Below are 18,614 nucleotides of genomic sequence, written 5' to 3'. Positions count from 1 at the left end.
ACTCTCCTGTTCATGTTGACACTGATTGGCCTGTGCCTTTAAAAGAGCTCCTCATGTATGTCCTGATCCTCTCAGCTGATCTAGACAAACCAGTTCCTTCTCTCGCGCTCTCTCTCGCTCTCTCTCTCTCTCTCGCTCTCTCTCTCTCTCTGTGCGTACAGGTAAGCCGGGAAGCATTTCCTGTGAGTTAGACTACCTGAGTGAATCAACCTCAAACTTATCAGTGTTTGGTTATGTATGTGAAGTTTAACTGCGGATGTGTGGGGTAGAGACATAGAAACGGTCATAGAGCAAACACTCAGAGGAGCGGGACACACCTACCCACGCTTGTTCAGAGAGTAAGTTAGAAAAAAATGAGTACCGGGACTTCGTTGCACAGTTCACCGAAGCAGTCACGGAAAAGTAAGAAGAAACAGCTGCTGAAACAGGAGACTCAAAGATGGATACCTGTGCAGACCTGCAGCCATCCAGTTACAGTAGGTCTCTGTGTCCTGGTTATACGACACATTCTATTTATTTTGTGGGCAGTGTTGTCTGGAATGCCGACACCTCCCTTTGTACCTCTCACAGTGTTTGGTTCCTCTGACTTTGATAGTATTACTCTGTTGTTTAGCATTACAGTTCACCGGTAGCCACACTTGATTACATTTGTTAGTTTGTCCACACAGCAATTAAAAAACAACGTCCAGATACTTTAGCTAGTTTACTATAATTCCTTTCTTCTAAGTCGTAGATTTGAATAATAATAACTGGACTGGAGTATACTATTGAATATAATCTAACAATTGTACTTCTTCATTGTATAATGATCAGCTGTTATGTGGAATGGCAGCATTTCTTTGTGTAGACAAAGAGAGATTAGATCCAAAAGGATAAATGGACATAAAGATACAAAGTGGAACAGAAACAGTCACGTGGAAAGGAAACGAAAGGAAAGTCCTGTGGAAAACTAAGTGCTCCCCACCAATCAATAGATTGTAGAAGAACCTTTAGCAGTAATAACCTGAAGTCCCAAAATGATTTCTGTATGACTTTATCAGCCTCTCACATCATTGTAGAGGAACTTTGGTCCACGCTTCCTTACAGCGTTGCTTCAGTTCAGTGAGGTTTGCGGGTGTTTGTTTATGCACAGATCATTCTGGACTTTGACTGAGCCATTGCAACACCTTGATTTTTCTTTCTTCTTTTTTTTCAGCCATTCTGCTGTAGATTTGATGCTTTGCATCAGATCATTGTCAAATTGCATGCAGGCAAAGCTTTACAGTAGATGTTGGAAAAATACTTTCATATTTGACTCTAGAAGACTTTGTTATAGAGAGGAGTAAGGACTGTAAGGTGGCCAGATCCTGTGGCTGTAAAACAAACCCCAAATCATCACACCTCCACCACTATGTTGATGTTTTTACTGATTTGGCTTTCAACACACATAGTGCAGTTCATCATAGACAAACATTCCCACTTTGGTCTTGCCTGTCCAAAGGTCTTATTAGTGATTTGTTCAGATAAGCTGTGCAGCCATCTTCTTCTTCTTCTTCTTTTTTTAAGAGAGAGAGAAGAAGCTTTCTTGTGGCAACCCTTCCAAACAAGTCACACTCTTTCAGTGTTTTTGCACTGTCGTGAACTTTAACATTTAACATGCTAACTGAGGCCTGTGGACTCTGAAATGTAGCTCTTGGGGGACTGCATAGAGGCCTGTGCAAAACTTATGATTAAACACTCAAGCTGTAATAATATATTAATTACTATACATTTTAGGTCAAAATTAGGCTGCCAAGAAACATCACTAATACAACCAATAACAACTTCAATTTAATTTATTCTCCAGAATACTCCAGAGGATACCTCCACCTCTCCAGGCTCTCCTCCACCTGCTCCCTACTATAGAACACCTTGTTGTATGTGAACATCATAGTCAGAGCAAAATATTTACTATATTTTATAAATACTTTGCTCTTTTACTATGTTTTTTTTTTTTACTGTACTATACTGCTGAGTGACTGTCTTCTGCTTGAACCCATCTGTCACCCTCCTCACCGCTGTCTCAGTGTTCTCATTCATGCCTTCCATAAACCCATTTCTGTCTCCTTGATCTTCTCATCTTAACTCATCTGCTCTTTCCCTCAGAGCCAGTCAAAGACGGTGTGGAAAGTTCAACTACCTTCAGCTTCTTCCGGTCATGAATATTCCACCATCGGCACACACAGATTTGCCAACAAGGTGCGAACCATATTTATGTTTCTTTGCTCTGTGCCATTCACCCTACTCCTGTTCACCTTTGCTTAAATTTAAGGCAACAAGTTGCTGCTCTTATCTTTGTCTTATCACCCCTATACAAATCAAGGTCTTCTTGGTGCTGATGACGCTGACATACCTGACCTTAATCTTAATCACATCATTTTGTGCTCACTGCAATATTAAAGTACAAAATCATATGAAATGCTACTTTTCGGTGTCGTGTTGTGTCTTCTGCTCTGCTGTCGTGGTTTTTTTTTTTTTTCAGTTTTTGTTGTTTATTCTTTTATTTCTTCTTTTTAAAATCTCTCTCCGATGTACAGCTCTATACCCACTCTCCTTCCTCATCCTCGATCGAGCTAATCAGTTATCTGCTTCAGATAACATTCACAGATTCAGCCCTCAGGTGCTGTGTTTGGAAACGTCACTTCAATGCCTGCTAACCACTCAATCGCTGCAGGATTTACTAACGTTTCCTGTGCTCAGTATATAATGTGATGGAATTTCTGCAATAAGTTTAACATCAAGACTTGTCTGAGAATGTATCACATATCACTTCTATCTACATAACTCAAGGGTAAAATACCAAGAACTCAGTTTAATCACACAGTCTCCATCCAGTAATGGCTGTCATCTTACAAAAAAGTCGGTCTACAGTGCACGACTGGAATTTACTTGATTTCCACCTTCTATCACAGCATGGGCAGACAATCCAGTCTGTATTTATAACGCACATGTGCAGGAAGTGAACCTAAACACAACAACAACAACAAAATAAAACCTTCTTTTGAGTCTAATGGCAAAATTTGTAACAGGAAACAAAATAACCGTATAAAAACAGAGAAAACCTCCAGGATTGAACAGGAAGTCAAAATTCTGGGAGAAATCAGGGACCATGACGCGTTGTTGAGGTTTTGAATAACACACCCAAGCAATATCAAGTGTGTAATATTTATTTAGTTGCTCCTCAGTGGAAAGTAAATTTGCTTAAGACATTCCTGGGATTCATGGCTCCTCTTTTCTTTTATCAACACCTTTGTTTAAAAAAACTAAATACACAGGTAGAAGGTGTGACAATTGCTCAGGCATATAAATACTGTAATACTATAATATCTGACTCTAGGTGGAGGAAACTGTGCAGAATCACATGGCTTACTCCATCCAGGAGGAGGGTGGAGATGCCAACTGGCAACTGGTAGCAGAAGAAGGTGCGATGAAGGTGAGGACAGAGAACATGAGTCATTTCTCTTGTTTGCTGTGAATATTTAAATCTCATTCACATTTTAAAAGGTACTGCAGTAGTAATTTATTTGTGCTACAGTGGAAAAATACTCCACTGAAGTACACGGTGGATTAAAACTTTAAAAGCCTGAAAAAATCATCTTAGTTTTTAGTAACGGGTGAAGTTGTGTTTATAATATTCTGTCTGTGGTGCTGTGTAACAGGTATACAGGAGGGAAGTGGAGGAGAACGGCATCGTCCTGGATCCCCTCAAAGCGACACATGCTGTGAAGGGGGTAACTGGACATGAGGTCTGCCACTACTTCTGGGACACTGCAGTCCGATTGGACTGGGAGAGTAAGATCTGTGTTTTACACAACATATTATTACTACTTGACTTTCCTTGTGTTATTGCCATGACCTGATGTGCTTTCTTCCTCCCACAGCCACGGTTGAAAATTTCCACGTTGTGGAAAAGCTCTCTGATAATGCTGTCATTGTCTACCAGACGCACAAGGTATACTGAGTGCACACTGCACAGTGAAACGCATTGCACATTTCATTAGTTATATTGCACAGCCTGTTTTTGATTGATTGAATCGATCACGTCTTCTGTGTTTTAGACAGTGTGGCCTGTCGCTCAGAGAGATGTGCTCTTTCTGTCAGTCATCAAGACGATTCCACCGAGAAATGAAAACGAACCCGACACATGGATCGTCTGCAACATCTCTGTGGAGCATGATGATGTACCTGTAAGATTAACCATCTGAGGCTTACTTTGGGTTTTTAGCACTATACTATTTTGCTGTGTTCATTTAATTAACCCATGCTCAGGGCATTTTGTGCCATTTAGTTTTTTATTTTCATGCTATTTTGCATGCTGATATTTGCCAAAGGATGCCAATTTTAGAATAGTTGTCTCAGCTCCTTAAATTAGCTTAAAATGGTTAAGTTATGCAAAAGCTGCCACATTTCATCTAAAAATGCCCCATTGAAAGCTACTGAAATTCGCTTCAATTTTAAATCTTTAGGTTTGTCCACGAGATGGCGCTACTCTTCGCTATTGAAAGCATGCTGCAAATTTTTACACTCTTTTCTGTTTTCTGCAAGGGTGTCTTGTTACTGAACTTATAAGTTATTGCCGCTATTGATGTTGGATAATTGTGTGTGTGTGTGTGTGTGTCTTCCCTTTCTTCCCTTTCTTTCTTTTCTTTTTTTCTCATTAGTATTTGTTTTAGTAAAAAATCTGGCACTGTATAGAAAATGCATGAAAATCAATGCTGCTGCCAATCATTAACCCATCTCAGGGCCTAACAAAAATACGAATCATATACTCCTTGAAATGTAGTTTATAGTAATTTTGTTTTTGTTGTTGTTTTAGTGATAAAAGGCAGTGCAGCTATGTAAACATACTGACCTTTCAAGGATTAAAATAAAAAATAATTATACGTTTTTTTATATGTATATTTCAGGCTGAAGTAGTTTTAAAACCACAGCATATCAGCATTAAGACCTCAAACCAACTGTCAGACACGGTGGTGGAGGAATGATGTTTTGGAGTCACAGGAACCTGAGCACCTTTCATGAACTCATGAAGTATTATAGAGTCAAATCTGACACTGGCAGCTAAAGCTTGGGTCACACGACAGGGCAATGATCCCAAGCACAATCATGTGAGAGGCTCATAAAGTCATACAGAAGACAATTACTTTGAGTTACAGCTGAGTCATAGTGCTAAGCACTTGAGTTAAAGGCAGCTTTACTTCTTTTGAGGTTTGTGAAGGTGAAGCGTTTTTCCTTTTGACATGATGACAGGGTGGGTAAAAAACTCTCAGGACCACCCCCAAGGTGACAATCCCAGTAGAGGTTAAATATTTGGGCCTTTATAACTGAAGAAGCCTCTCACAAGAGATGTGTAAAATCTTAATGAAAGTAAAAACACGTCCAGTTGCCTTCAGCTCGAGTGCTTAAGCGTACCATGACCTGGATGATTGAAAACAGACATAAGCACTGCTCCTGGCATCGGCGTAACTTTGTGCTGAACATTGGGGGGATCAAGATCTCTGTCTAAATAAATAAATAAATCTGGGTAAATTCCCAGATGATTAAACATGCAACTACAGCCTATTTATGCAAGAAAATGTCATAATTTTATTGGGGGGGGGGTTATATTGGTTGGGTCTGATTATTTGGGGGGGGTCATAACCCCCCCTAACCCTCCTGGAAATTACACCCCTGGCTCCTGTTTTATGCACATTTTTCTCTTCACACCTCCAAGTGCTGTAACAGTGCATGTTTTTCATGTTAGTATTGTATTTCCAAGCATCATCTTTTCAAACAAGGCCTTATTGAGTAAATGGAAGAACATTGCAGTCTCTCTGTTATATCAGTCACAGTGAGATATGTGTCAGCTTTGGGGGGATTTATTTGTTTTTACTCCTATTTATTTATTCATGTATTTTTTCACTTTCAGCTAACAAACCGGTGTGTTCGTGCCAAACTTAATGTTGCAATGATCTGCCAAACGCTGGTGAGTCCACCAGAGGGCGACAAAGAGATCAGCAGAGACAACATCTTGTGTAGGGTCAGCTATGTTGCCAATGGTAAGTGCCTCTTAAGAGCATCTGGCTTTGATCTCAGCAGACAGCAGAACAAAGCTTCTGTTTAGTCTCACAGTCCTCACATGTATCACTAGATTTTGTAGACGACAGATGAGAAAATCACACCTTGAATGTCTGAATGTTTGGACGGGTTATTCAGTCTAATGGAAGCGATTGTTCAGACCATCAAAGAAAATATAGTAGAATTGGTTATTCATTAGTTTGAATGACTGACATTCCATTCTTTGTTTTGGCCCTTTTTTTGTTTTGGTTAAATTAATTTTGTAGTTTTGACACAAGGATGACCCAGCCTGGGGTATTTCTTTGAAATTTTATTCCAGACTGCAGCTTCTGCCCCTGTAGACAAGCAGGTTATTACATAAAGCAGCGCTGCAGGATGAATCTTAAGCCAGTTTATTGTCAGAGATGCCGAGCGGGTCGAGGGAGTTCATTTAAAAACATAAATATTAAATCACCAAGTCCCGCCAGAGGGCATCCCACACAGCTGCCTGTGCAGGTTTATTATTAATAGTTTTATCATAAGTCAGCGGGAACACACTGTTTCCTGATCATATTTCTCTGTGTGACTGCAGTGAACCCGGGAGGCTGGTTTCCAGCATCAATCCTCAGACCTGTGGCCAAGAGAGAGTATCCCAAATTCCTCAAACGCTTCAGCTCCTACGTCCAGGAGAAAACCGCCGGGAAGCCCATCCTTTTCTGAATTCAACGAAGTAACCAGGACCCCAAGCACAACTTGACTGGCAGCTACATCTTGTATACTAATTATAATTAATTATATTTGTATATTTTTGTTTTATTGGGTTAATTTAATTACCATGCATACCATCTTTGACCTTTTAAGTTTAACTAAGTTCATGATTATTTTTTTTATTTTTTTTGAAATTGGATTGATTTTATTGAAGTGAACGAGGTAAGATCTACAGAATCTGTAATTACTCAGATGCCCCTCGAGCTTTAAAACAAAAGTAGTTGTTTATGATCTTTGCTAGATCATATTGGTCATGGGTGCTTTTGTATGTAAGCACAAGAGTTTCCTGAGGTGATTTTTTTTATTTTGGTAAATTATTTCGTGCATTTCTATTGATTATACATTTCTTGATTAGTTGCTCTGATCAGTAGTATTACAGCTGCTTTTTCTCCTTTTTTTGCTACTGCTAAACTTCACTAAAAGTCAATCAAACAAACAAAAAAACCAAAACAGATATTTACAGCAAAAGCACCGATGAGGTGTGAACACTTTCACTTCTTCTGTCCTTCTCGTGATGACTCTTTGCAGTTTGACGGCCTAAAGCTTTGAAATCTTTAATATTGTTATAAAGTAGCTTTCAGAGAGCACAGTGGACACGGTGTACTGTACAGAGAAAACTGTAGATTTCAAATAAATTATCACTTGTGACTCTTAAACACTTGAATTTAATGACAGAAACAGTCAGAAGAAATATAGCTTGGGCGATGAGGAGCATTTAACTTAATTTTTTACTATATTTAATGCCGTTGGAATTTGGGAGTTTTCATTCGGTAAATCTGCATGAATGGAAAAGAGCTTTGAGGTTAGGAAAGATCTGGATAATTGTGTTGGTGATAATTATAAGAGCTACATTACTGTGCAATAGCCTTGAGCCATGCCTCATGTATGCATTTAAATAGTCAGATCCAGCTGATCCAGAGTAACTTGTCATACCTCAGCCTTTTCTCCCAGTTTCCCTTCCTTAAGAATGGTTGCTCGACAGCCAGCCTTTCACTGATGAGCCATCAGTGAACAGTAGACTGATCAACAAAGGGACCGGGTGCATCTCTCAGGTCGTGTGTCAGGTCTTTGCTAGATTTGTTCCCCTACTTCTTAGGGATGTAGGAGCTTTCTGACTTTCAGATAATCAACATCTTCTGGAGTTTTTTTTTTTTTTAGGCCTGTGACTTGTTTTACTTTCCACTTGTCCAGTTTTCTGTTGTGTGTAGACGCAACGCTGATTTATCCCTCGAGTTTGGTGCCTTTTTCATATGATAGTGTTAAAAGGCTTAAAATAAACATACCTCTGAAAATGGTCAGGTACAAGGAATGGAATGAAAATGTGTATTTAAAATAAATGAAAAATGAATTAATAAAAAGAAAGAAAAAGAAAAACAGCCAATGTCTAAAGAAAATCTTTGGAAGAGCCCGGCGAACTATTTCTAAAGACCACTTTAAAAAATTACAAGAACATCTGGAGGCAAAATATCACGAAATGAGGCGTGGCTGAAGACTTTTGCACAGTATTGTATCTACATGAGCAGAATGCATTTAGTGTTTTCAGTTTTGTCTGTATTTTAAATAGTTTGTATATTTTTAAACTGTACATGAGAAATTTTATTTGACACTAAATGTTTTGCAGTGTTCTGTAAATTAAAGTTAATATACAGCAGAACCAATCGTATTCTTTTCCTCACACTGGCGTGACAATGAAACTGGTTTCTCTGAGAAGCAGCAGTGATTAGCGTTGGAACAGAATCGGGTCACGGCCGTTTCTACGTGGAGTTTACATGTTACCACCATGTTTGCATGCCTAGGGTTTCTGCCCATACTCTCACTACAGACTGCCACTTCCTAAACATCCACAGCTATGACCTGCAAACGCATCACATGACATGTTTTGAGCATTCACAGGCAGACACAGAGTTTTAAATTTTTATTTATAGGAGTCTCTTCTTTATATAAATACGCATTGTCTATACATTCAGCGATGAAAGTATATCTTCAGCAAATGGTAAAATATTGGGATTTACATAATAAATTATGGTCTCAACTGACGTGACCGTGGAGTTCAAACATTTATAGCTGGATATGATTTTGATGGAGAGGTACTGGACCGCCCCAGAGTGTAAGAATGCGTGTCTCAGAACTTGAACTTGAAGAGGACATACTTATTCAGTATCAAAGGATATCCTGAGTAAAAGCATCTTCAGTCATGACGAAACCTCATGAAACTAGTAGTTCCACATCAAACAGAAAAAAAAATATCTACAGTGTTGCTTCATTGTCTTTGTACATGTAGTGTCAATGACAAAACAAGTGTGCATTTCAATAATAAAGATTTAAAAAAAAAGTGCATGTTCACACATCTGTGCTTATGTCAGGTAGCCCACCCGCCTAAAGCAGTGTCCTCGGAGAAATCTGTCTTACAGAAATCATGACATGTCAGAAGTGCCTCGTCCTCCTGCTCCATGCTTCAGCCGAGGCTCGGCCAGTCTTTGCTCGCTTCACTTTACGGCTTCACGTTCCTCTCCGGGCGGCACAGTTAGGAAAAAATGCTGACCGCTTAAACCGGATCGCACCGCGGGTTTGGCCTCGGCAGCTTCAGTATCGAGTCTGTTCATAGGAGTCTCTCCTGGTACGTGTTGGATGCGGATACAAACCGACTTGTATCCTTTGTGTGACAACGCGGCGTCCCTCCTCATCGGGGACAAAGATGCCACTATAAATTCAGTGTAAACATTTCTCATTTTAACAGCAACTAAGGCAGTCGCGAATCGTAAAAGTGTCCTTCATGTCTTTCTGAACAGCAGGAAAAAAAAAAAAACCCCAAACAAAACATCTAAACACATGAATGGTTTGCATCTACCGTCTCCTCAAATATGCTGAAGTTGTTTTGTAGGCCTTGAAAACAGTACACACATATAAAACCTAATGGTGTTGCTGCGTTGACGCATGTTCTGAAAGCTCAGTCTGATGTACAGCACGTGACACGGTATGTTGCATGGTTCCTTGCAGATCTCCTTCACTTTGACTTTCAGTCCAACAACCAGTGGGAATCTCAGTACTTTTTTTGATGTGTTGGCAAAGACAAGTGGCAACATGGATCTAGCAGCACTGAAAGTGAGTCAAACACCAGCATGGCCTGTCCAATGGGGGTGTGGCGATTGTCTTATGCTTGGCAGGACAAAATGAATGTTTGTAAAGCTGCTCCTTTCACTGTGAAACAAAGAGAATAAGTCAGTATATCCAGCTAAAGCCTAGTCAATATTTAAACAAGAATAACCTGAAATAAATGAACCCACCAGGTAGACGTCAAGAACCGATCCGTCATCTCGATCCATGTCCACGTCCATGGTGCTCTGCTCCGAAGTAAGGCAGATGGCACTGTCCTCCAGGGTGAAGGTGGAGCTGGATGCGACGTCATCCCTGAAAAACACGGTCACACGTTAACTTGTAGACGGACCTGAGAGCTTATCATCTGCGTCAACGCCAGTAGGAGCACGGCAGCTGTATAAACAGTGCTGGAAAAGCGATTGGAAAAAAACCCCTCAACAAACGATTCGCAGATTTATTGCGGACTCTGACGTAAAGAGACAAAGAAACCTGTCTGGTGTCAGGACGTAGAGGCTCATTGTCTCAGAAACACCAAACAGGAAGTTGACATTGAGAGGAATTGCTGAGAGAGGGTCCTACAGATTTCTCAATGTGGGGTAAGAGATACAAGTGAGCTTTAAAAGAGAATTCTTCCAGGAAATTACAGACCTAAAAAGTTAACTCCTTCATTTTGGTTTCCACCGGAGGGAAGTTACATCCACAGAAATTCCAATGTTCTATTCTTTCTAATAAAAACTGTAGCATATTGCACTCTGACAGAAAATATGTTCTTTTTTTTATGAACGTATGCATTTAGCGAATGAGATCCAGCTAACACGCAGCCTAAAGAGCTTGGAAATTCCTTGCAGTAGTTGAATTGGGTGAGGAGGAATGAGGGGAGGACTTATTAAAAATGGATCAAAAGCGTAATGCTGAAATAGAGTGCTATTAGGCTGAATCCATACAGGAGTCAGATATATGGATTTGAATGTAGCTCGCACTTCGGCACTGCAAAGTTCATCCAGCCTTTATTTGCAGTCTCTGTTTAACCACTAGGGGGCAATAAAAGATCGTTTTCCCTTATATGCACATCAGCAGACTCCCTGATAAATTCAGGAATGTGTTTTTGCCCTTTTCTAACATATGACACACTATGTTAGGGGTTCAAAGAGATGTAATCCAATTAGAACAAGAGCAGCATGGTGCTCTAGTTGTAGAGATAACAGATGGATGTGAGACATACGGATAGGCTACATCTTTATTACAAAATATATAAATATATATATATATATTGACGTGACACTTCAAAAGTGTGTTGCTAAAATAAAAGGCAGAGCGGCTGTCAGACAGGGATTATTGTTGGCTGATATACAGTCTCCACAGCGCCGCTTGTCCTCTTTTGTCACCGTATTTGTGCAGCGTAATGGCACCGAGTAAGAGTGTGTCAAAGCTGCTGTTTAAATATTTATAAAAACAGTTGACAGAACAATGTCAGGGCAGCAGCAGGTGACTGATGAAGGGACAAGACCGGGCAAGTCACACAGTGCAGCCTCAGAAAGCAAGCTGAACTCGACACTGTTGGACAGGAGGAGCACTGAAAGGTGGAAGGGAAGAAAAAATGCAAAGGGCAGGGGATGCAGGGCTTAGAGGCTTTTAGCAGGACAGGAAATAAAGCTTTTCCATTGTGGAGAGAGAAAGTGTATTAAAGCCAAAATGAAACCTGTTAATGTAACACTCTGATTGTGTTAAAAATCAGGGTTTCAACTATTATCCAAAGTCATTCTTGCCACAAGAGTCCAATCAAATAAAAGTTTTCCTGCAAAGACATTGCACTGGCGTCCGCTACAACACCGCGCATCCTGACCCATATGTTGTCTAGGAAGCGTGCACGTGTACTTGGATGCATGCAGGCAAACTAGGTGAGTGACATGCTCCATGACGCATGTCACCAATAAGACTGTGTGACGTAGCCTCACAGGTAACAATAAGGCGGGAGTGCCCGAGCATGTGCGTGAGTGTGCATGTCAGGCGTGACTTCCCTCTTTTCTTCGTAGCCTTCCGTCATGGGTTTAAAGTGATCAGCTAAACATTTCAGGATCGTATGAGTGTAGAAAAACAAGGAAAAGTTAACACAGGAGACACCGTACCTGTCCTCTGTTTGGTTTTCCACGTTTACAAAGATGGAGGAGGTGGAGATGGTTCCCATGGAGGAGCCCTCGTAGAAGGACGGGTTGGCTGGGACAATGTCGGGGCGCAGATATGAACCGAACACAGCTGAGGAGGAAAAAAGAAAACTAAATTTCAAACGTGACGGTTTCCTATCTCAGGTCGGCTCAGTTTTAATTTACATGGTGCCAATAAATACAAACAGTCATCTAAAGATGCTTCATAGTGACGGGAAAGACCCCACAAAATCACAGAGAAAAACCTAACGATTCAGCAATCTCCTATGAGCAAACACTTGGCGACAGGAAGAGCTCAGGGTAGGGCGGCCATCTGCCACAACAGCCTGATGTTAAGGGCAAAAAAGAGCACAGAGAGCGAGAGAGGGAGCGCACCATAAAACAGTAAAACAATAAACACTCCTGTGCCTTCAGACTTTCAAACTCCACAATCCAGGTAAGAGCAGTCTGACCTCTACGGATGGGTGATCCCACACATTTTACAACTTTGGGCTCAGTACTTCAGCTCCTGATGAGTGCGAGAACACTAAACGCTGTAAAATCAGAGTTCCCCCTTAAAAGGAAGCATTTCCTGGAAGCTGCGCTGAATAAAATCTAAAGCCGACACTGGATGGATCCGAGGAAAAGCGAGTACGTTTTTCCTGTAATTCTGCTGTGTCTGTGCGGACTTCAGAACCTAATCATCGACACGAGGCAGCGAATGAGAGTTTAATGTAACTGATTAGATTAGGTTGTCAAACATAAGGCCCAGGGGCCAGAATCGAAAGGGCGAAGACTTTGATCCAGCCCACGGGACATCTTTGGAGATTGTGAAGGAGAGCATAAATTTTGAACTTTTACCTGTATTTTCATACATTTTCCAGCTTGTCCTACTGATAAAGATCTCCTCCCACAGCCATTCATATGACACCAAAGTAATGAAGTAATAGATAAATGACTGAATGACATTCAAACTCCTATAGAAATTTCTGTGATTAAAAAAAAGACTTTCTTCTTTACATTACGGGGCAGTCTGGGGAAATGAGCTACAATTCTGTAATTTTACACATTTTTTTTTTACAATTAAAGGCCAAAGAGTCATAATGACAGATTACTTTCATTACATTGACTACAGCAGAATTTCTTTATCATGAAAAACAAAAAAAACAAAAAACGGAGACATCCTGTTAAATGCACACTTCTTTTTCTCATATTCAGATGGAAATGGATTAAATATGTAGATAAATTTCTTTACACTGACAGAAATGGGATTTTCACTTTAGATGCTTCCAATTAAACTGACATACGAGCCACTCCCTTTAGACTGAAAACTGATTTCCTGCCCTTCCCGAGACCCTTTCAGTGACCATAAGAGTGAGTCCGGAAGTTTAACAACCCAAACGGATTTATAGTTTGTTGCATCACAGCTGGAGATACAGCTGGGGCAGGGCTCGATTAGAGGAGAGGACAAATGACCCCCGTGACTTATCTTTCTGCTCCACACCCACATTTCTTCCGATGTGTTGTTGGCTAAATAACTCGCCTTATCAAACGCAAAGATCACACAGATGTGGCTGCTTTATCACTTAAGAATGTAGGAGGAGCTCAATCTAAGGATGGTTTATTCACAGTTTGTACACACGAATACTGTAACTGATGTAATGTTAATAGGAAGGTAACCTCTGTTTATTTCCATCAAAGCCAAACAATACATCAACCACTGACTGCTTCCTCTTCTTGGGAAGGACAACATTTTTATGGCTGAGTGGAAGCAGCTCTTTATTGCCCTCGAGTGTTTCTAAAAAGCTCTAATAAGCCGCAAAACGACGAGAAATCGACCAAGCTTGAAGAGGCAGACGTGGCGAGGATTAAGGTAAAATGTCAAGTGCTTTTTATGATCTACCAATCCCTCCCCCACTTCCTTGGCACAGATGCTGATCTGTCAAACTCTTGTTTTGTGTACCTTGTCCATCCAGGCTGGCGAGGCTGCGCGCTCCTACCAGCCGGTCCCTCCTGTCCTCCTCGTTCCTCTCATCCGCCTGCGATGAAAGGATCTCCTGTGAGCACGACTTCAGAGCAGGGATGGAAGTGCGGGTCCTCTTTGAAGGGGAGAATCGAATTGCTGTGGAGCCAAAATTTAAAAAAAAAAAAGGAGCACATGAGTCAGGGAAAGGACTTGGAGGCGAGGGAGACAATAACTGCAATAATTGGGAGGAGATAAATCAAATCACACATACGGAAACTTCAATGCTCTGCTTCCAAAATTAGAAGCTATTAAACTGTTAAAATGCACAATGACGCTGACACAAATGTCCCCTAAGCCACTCTTATTCTGCCTCCTGAGCAGGGCGTGAAATAAAATCCTTTCCTGTCATCTCCCTCTGTCGGGACTTGGCAATGGTTAACAGAGCAGCTAAATCCTCAAATCAGTGCCTCGGCCATATGTATTTCCACAGAGGGGGTCCGACATGGTAACATTTGTTTCTATATTTGATGTTCCAAAACAGCTTCCTGGTTTCACCTACAGCCACACCCACGACACTGAGAATAGATGCTACGGATAAAACTATTAAAAAACTATGAAAACTATTTTCCTATCTCGGAGTTTACTGATCATGTGCTTCAAAAGCTTATTCAATAGCCGACTCTAAAAGACCCAGTGCTATTTCAGTGACACCAAAATACCCAGTAATTCATAAGATAAACTGCCTACAGTTTCATTCCCCTTATCAGAGCAGGATTTCCAGCTTTCCACATTTTGTTTCCTTCTGTAGTTTCACATGTATGACCATGACTTACGCTGAGTCTTCCTGAAGACCCGTGTGCTCATGAACTTCAGGAAGCGGCTGGCGTAAAACCCGGGCCGGTGGACTGAGACAGAGTCCTGAGGACAAATCAGAAAGGGAGGAAAAGAAATTTAAAAAGAGAGAAGTCAGGCTTTCATCGGACAGCCATGGGTAACTTTAAAGAGGATGTAACAAAATAAAAGGCTTATTCAGAAAAGCTGCTCGGTCAGATTTGAGCAGGCTATCAACTTACACCGTCGTACACCAGGGCTTTCCATGAGTGCTCCAACTTTTTAATGAACCTGTGGGAGAAACACAACAAAAAGAGGCCTTGTTACGAAGGTTATACAACAACTTTATGCCCAATCAAACCTGAAAGGTTTCACTTTTCCCTCTGGGTGCAGCGCAAACCTTTGCTCAACTTAAAGTTCTGCCTTTAAGTTAAGCAACATTTAGCCTTTAAGAGAGGGAAAGTACACAAACTCGGCCTTTTCATCATATCTGACCCGAAGTGACCTCACCTACGCTGTCAGTGTCTGATACCGACAAGGCTCACAAAGGTTTATGCGATGCTTTTAAAACACCACGAGTAGGAAAAGCTGATGACCCAAAAGGCGGTCGGATCTTATAAGATTTCATGGCACAAGAAGTCATATTAATCTCTTTTCTAGACGTAATAAGAAGGAAAGGCAGTAAAAATCCAGTGTTTTTGAGCTTCATTAGCATCAGTACCTGTATGACTGTAGAATATCTATGATGCCCAGGTAGATGAGCAGCTTTTCATCTTTGTGTGTCCGGGCAGGGATGCCGCCCATCCTGAAAAAAAAGACAGAAACCAAAACACGGCAGCATTTAGAAAACAGCTGCTGTTCAAATAAACATTCAAACGTGCCTCTGCACTTTTTACGAGTGTTTGTAAAAGAGGCTCCTGCAGTATTTACATTTGTGTGTGTGTGTGTGTGTTGCTGTAAATATGCAGAACAGTGTTTGTATTTTTGTAGCTATGGTTATGCGAGAGCTCGACTGTGTGTTCGAGCGTTCTGTGGAAGGTTGTGTAACGTCTGCGAGGGAAAAAGTGGAGATCAGGAGACAAACAGAGGAGGTGTGCGTGTGCATAATGTGTGTGTGCATGTGTGTGCTTCACCCCCCAGGCTGAATAAACTCACGTGTCATCAGTGGTGAGGGCCTCAGCAGCTTTGCCGTCTCCTTGAATGGACTCCATGGCGGTGGAGTAAAGCACCCTCTGAGCCACGGGTCTCCTCCCATCACCCCCTGCCTGACCCTGCTCGCCCCCCTCTCTGTGGTCCAGGACGTGCACGCCCAGCAGAAGACTGTAGTCCATGATCTTGAAACTCTCAAGCACCTATTGCAAATCACAAATAAAAAGAGTTCACTCAATAACACAATCTGGATATCGTTATATGATTCAATCTCCCACCTCTTGAAATACTGAAAAGTTCTCTTCTAGACTCGCACGAGGAGGGAGTTGTTTCCTTCCTAAAACACTTTCATCACCCAGCTCAGTCAAAAGTGTATCGGGTAATAAAAGACCAGAAAGCTGGCAACAGGAAATCTCTGCTGAAACCTGTTCAGAGCCAAATAAACAAGGTGTTTCACCACAGAGAGCCAAGTGCTACACACCGACCCGTCTGAGGAGCCTTTTACCAAGCTTCCCATAAAGCCTCTGACTTTATGGGAACCCAGTGCTCAAGAAAAGCCACCCTGTGGCAGGAAGAGGGCAGAAAGTGAGGTGGGAGCTTGTTCTGGGAATGGGATTGAGGTCACTGCCATGTACTGAGGCTTACTTTATGACCCAGACTGAAACAAACAACCAAGAAAAATAAGACAAGCTATGGTAATGGTTTAAAATTCTTAGCTTGAAGCCAAATACAGTCGGCAGAATAAAAATGACAAACCTCTTCTGATGGGATTGAGCTAGCAGCTATGCCACACCTACCGCTGAACTCTGCCTTCATTTAAGGTCAAAACAATGCCAGTTGAGCTTTCGAGGCTTGTAAAGATTAACGTAGCTCTGTCATAAATCGCGCTTCCCTCGACAGCTTTAATGCGTTTATATGGGATGAAAAATCAGATGAAACAGGCTGTCTAAACATGAGTGAATAAACCAGATAAAAGCTTTAACACTGTGCATTCCCACATAGATTCCTACATTTACTGCAGAAAAAACCTGACATAATCTAAGACAGTCATGGCCCAGAATCCAGAGAAAAATGAAGTTATCTATAGATAAGAAATGCTGGAAGCAAAGTCAGAGAAGATTGTATTAGTGTTCATTGTAAATCAAGTTAGCATTTGCTGATATTTAAAGTCAAAGCAGCACACATTCATGCACACAACTGCAAGCAGACTTAATGAGTGACTCAAAACAAACACAGGGCCTTTTCACCAATCACCCCCCCACCCCCTTTTTTTTCATATCAACTATTTGCATCCCCTCGCTCAAACTCCCCCAGCCTATTCAAACAGCAACTATTTTGAATAGAGCCATACACATCATGCTGCCTACAGAAAGCCACGACCGAGCATCCGGGCCCCAGCTTTCCCCGACGGACAATCAAAGCATCACAGCAGAAAGAGAACACCCACGTTCGGGTGTTATTTATGCAAAAAGTTCTCTTTGGATTTTTTTAAATCTGACTTATTCTGAGGGGCATACCGGTACAGTGTTTAGTTCCTGCTCTCAAACACAGCCCTTCTTGTCTCATAGTGAAAGTAATAATAATACTGCACTAAAGCTCCCGTGAGAAGCGAGCTTTGTCACAGCATAGCCTAATCCTCAACAAATTTCGATGTTTCTCATCATCATCTAGCCTAAAGCGCTCCTCCACCCATTCAGCTCTGAGCCAGCAGAGCCGCCCGACTTTGCACTAATACACCAATAATACACAAATACATGTGTTCCTTAGTAAGACAGCCTAGTCTATTCATTGAGCAAGCTGAATCACTTTTTCCAAGTATACACCGACTAAGAGTCCAGTTCAAGAACGCTTGGTTTGTCACAGAAGTCATGATGGGGCAGAAAGGAACAAACACCAACCCGCCACCTGAGGAGGCCACAAAAGCCACAACTCAAATCCTGCAACACATTGTCAGTGTTGGTAATTTAAGATCTTTTCTTCACAATGGGGACAAAACGGTATGAAATGACACAATAAAAACTGAAAAAAGGGGTTGATTCAGAAAATGGCCTTGATTGGAAAGAAATCTAATTTAACTTTACCCTTATTCTCCATTCTTTGTACGCTTACTTTATTTGACATTCTTCTTAAAGCGCAGAGGACCAGAATGATTCAAACATAACACATTGTGATCTGAAACTGTAAAAAGAAAAAGTCCCACAGAGGTGTAAAGTAGGGCAAAATGTTTTCATATTCGTACTGCTCTCCATGACATCATGACGCCACGCAATGAGTGGCTTCAATGACTGCTGACATAACGGCTGTAAGAGCAACACACTTCCTGACTTGTCTTGAAATGGACCCGAGTGATCAACTGAGCTTCCCTCTCTGTAGTATTTGTTTTCACTTCTCTACCACACTCTGCTGTATTTTTCCTATTTTCCACTGACCTGTTAATTCCACAAACAACATCATTTTCCATACAAACGTTAATTTAATGGCTAAAAATAAAGAGAAAATAGATGAAATTTGCTCTCTGTGCACTCAACAAAACCCCCCCAAAACACTTTAATCGCATTAATCAACCAGTCGACAGCCAGAAGGGAGTCAATTTCTAACCAGAATAATTA

At 41.2% G+C, this 18,614-nt stretch overlaps 2 protein-coding genes across 3 annotated transcripts in view; one reads left to right on the top strand and one right to left on the bottom strand.

Annotated features, from left to right (window-relative positions):
* Nucleotides 1-135: 135 nt before the first annotated feature.
* Nucleotides 136-8,476, top strand: LOC116317469 (ceramide transfer protein-like). The gene is made up of 8 exons (XM_031736243.2): nucleotides 136-476; nucleotides 2,125-2,217; nucleotides 3,356-3,451; nucleotides 3,678-3,810; nucleotides 3,900-3,970; nucleotides 4,077-4,205; nucleotides 5,927-6,056; nucleotides 6,647-8,476. Exons 1-8 carry the CDS (start codon nucleotides 354-356, stop codon nucleotides 6,772-6,774), a joined length of 903 nt encoding a protein of 300 aa, XP_031592103.1. The 5' UTR covers nucleotides 136-353; the 3' UTR covers nucleotides 6,775-8,476.
* A 246-nt stretch (nucleotides 8,477-8,722) lies between these two features.
* pip5k1bb (phosphatidylinositol-4-phosphate 5-kinase, type I, beta b) overlaps nucleotides 8,723-18,614 on the bottom strand; it is a 32,315-nt gene continuing 22,423 nt past the window's right edge. For both annotated transcript variants that reach the window (XM_031736241.2, XM_031736242.2), the window contains exons 8-15: nucleotides 16,012-16,208; nucleotides 15,578-15,661; nucleotides 15,099-15,147; nucleotides 14,859-14,943; nucleotides 14,023-14,181; nucleotides 12,045-12,171; nucleotides 10,107-10,230; nucleotides 8,723-10,020 (exon numbers count right to left, since the gene is read on the bottom strand). In XM_031736241.2, the coding sequence (XP_031592101.1) occupies nucleotides 10,018-10,020; nucleotides 10,107-10,230; nucleotides 12,045-12,171; nucleotides 14,023-14,181; nucleotides 14,859-14,943; nucleotides 15,099-15,147; nucleotides 15,578-15,661; nucleotides 16,012-16,208 (828 nt within the window). In that variant the 3' untranslated portion in view covers nucleotides 8,723-10,017. The remainder of the gene's footprint in view (nucleotides 10,021-10,106; nucleotides 10,231-12,044; nucleotides 12,172-14,022; nucleotides 14,182-14,858; nucleotides 14,944-15,098; nucleotides 15,148-15,577; nucleotides 15,662-16,011; nucleotides 16,209-18,614) is intronic.

Source organism: Oreochromis aureus, linkage group 12 (assembly GCF_013358895.1).
Source record: "Oreochromis aureus strain Israel breed Guangdong linkage group 12, ZZ_aureus, whole genome shotgun sequence".
NCBI lineage: Eukaryota > Metazoa > Chordata > Actinopteri > Cichliformes > Cichlidae > Oreochromis > Oreochromis aureus.
This window is presented reverse-complemented; position numbering and strand designations above follow the sequence as displayed.

What these genes read in the sequence shown, in the direction of transcription:
- LOC116317469 (XM_031736243.2), top strand. Translation starts at nt 354, where the DNA reads ATGAGTACCGGGACTTCGTTGCACAGTTCACCGAAGCAGTCACGGAAA. An exon ending in CCTGCAGCCATCCAGTTACA is followed by an intron (nt 477 to 2,124) that starts GTAGGTCTCTGT and finishes TCTTTCCCTCAG; the next exon opens with AGCCAGTCAAAGACGGTGTG. An exon ending in TTGTCTACCAGACGCACAAG is followed by an intron (nt 3,971 to 4,076) that starts GTATACTGAGTG and finishes TCTGTGTTTTAG; the next exon opens with ACAGTGTGGCCTGTCGCTCA.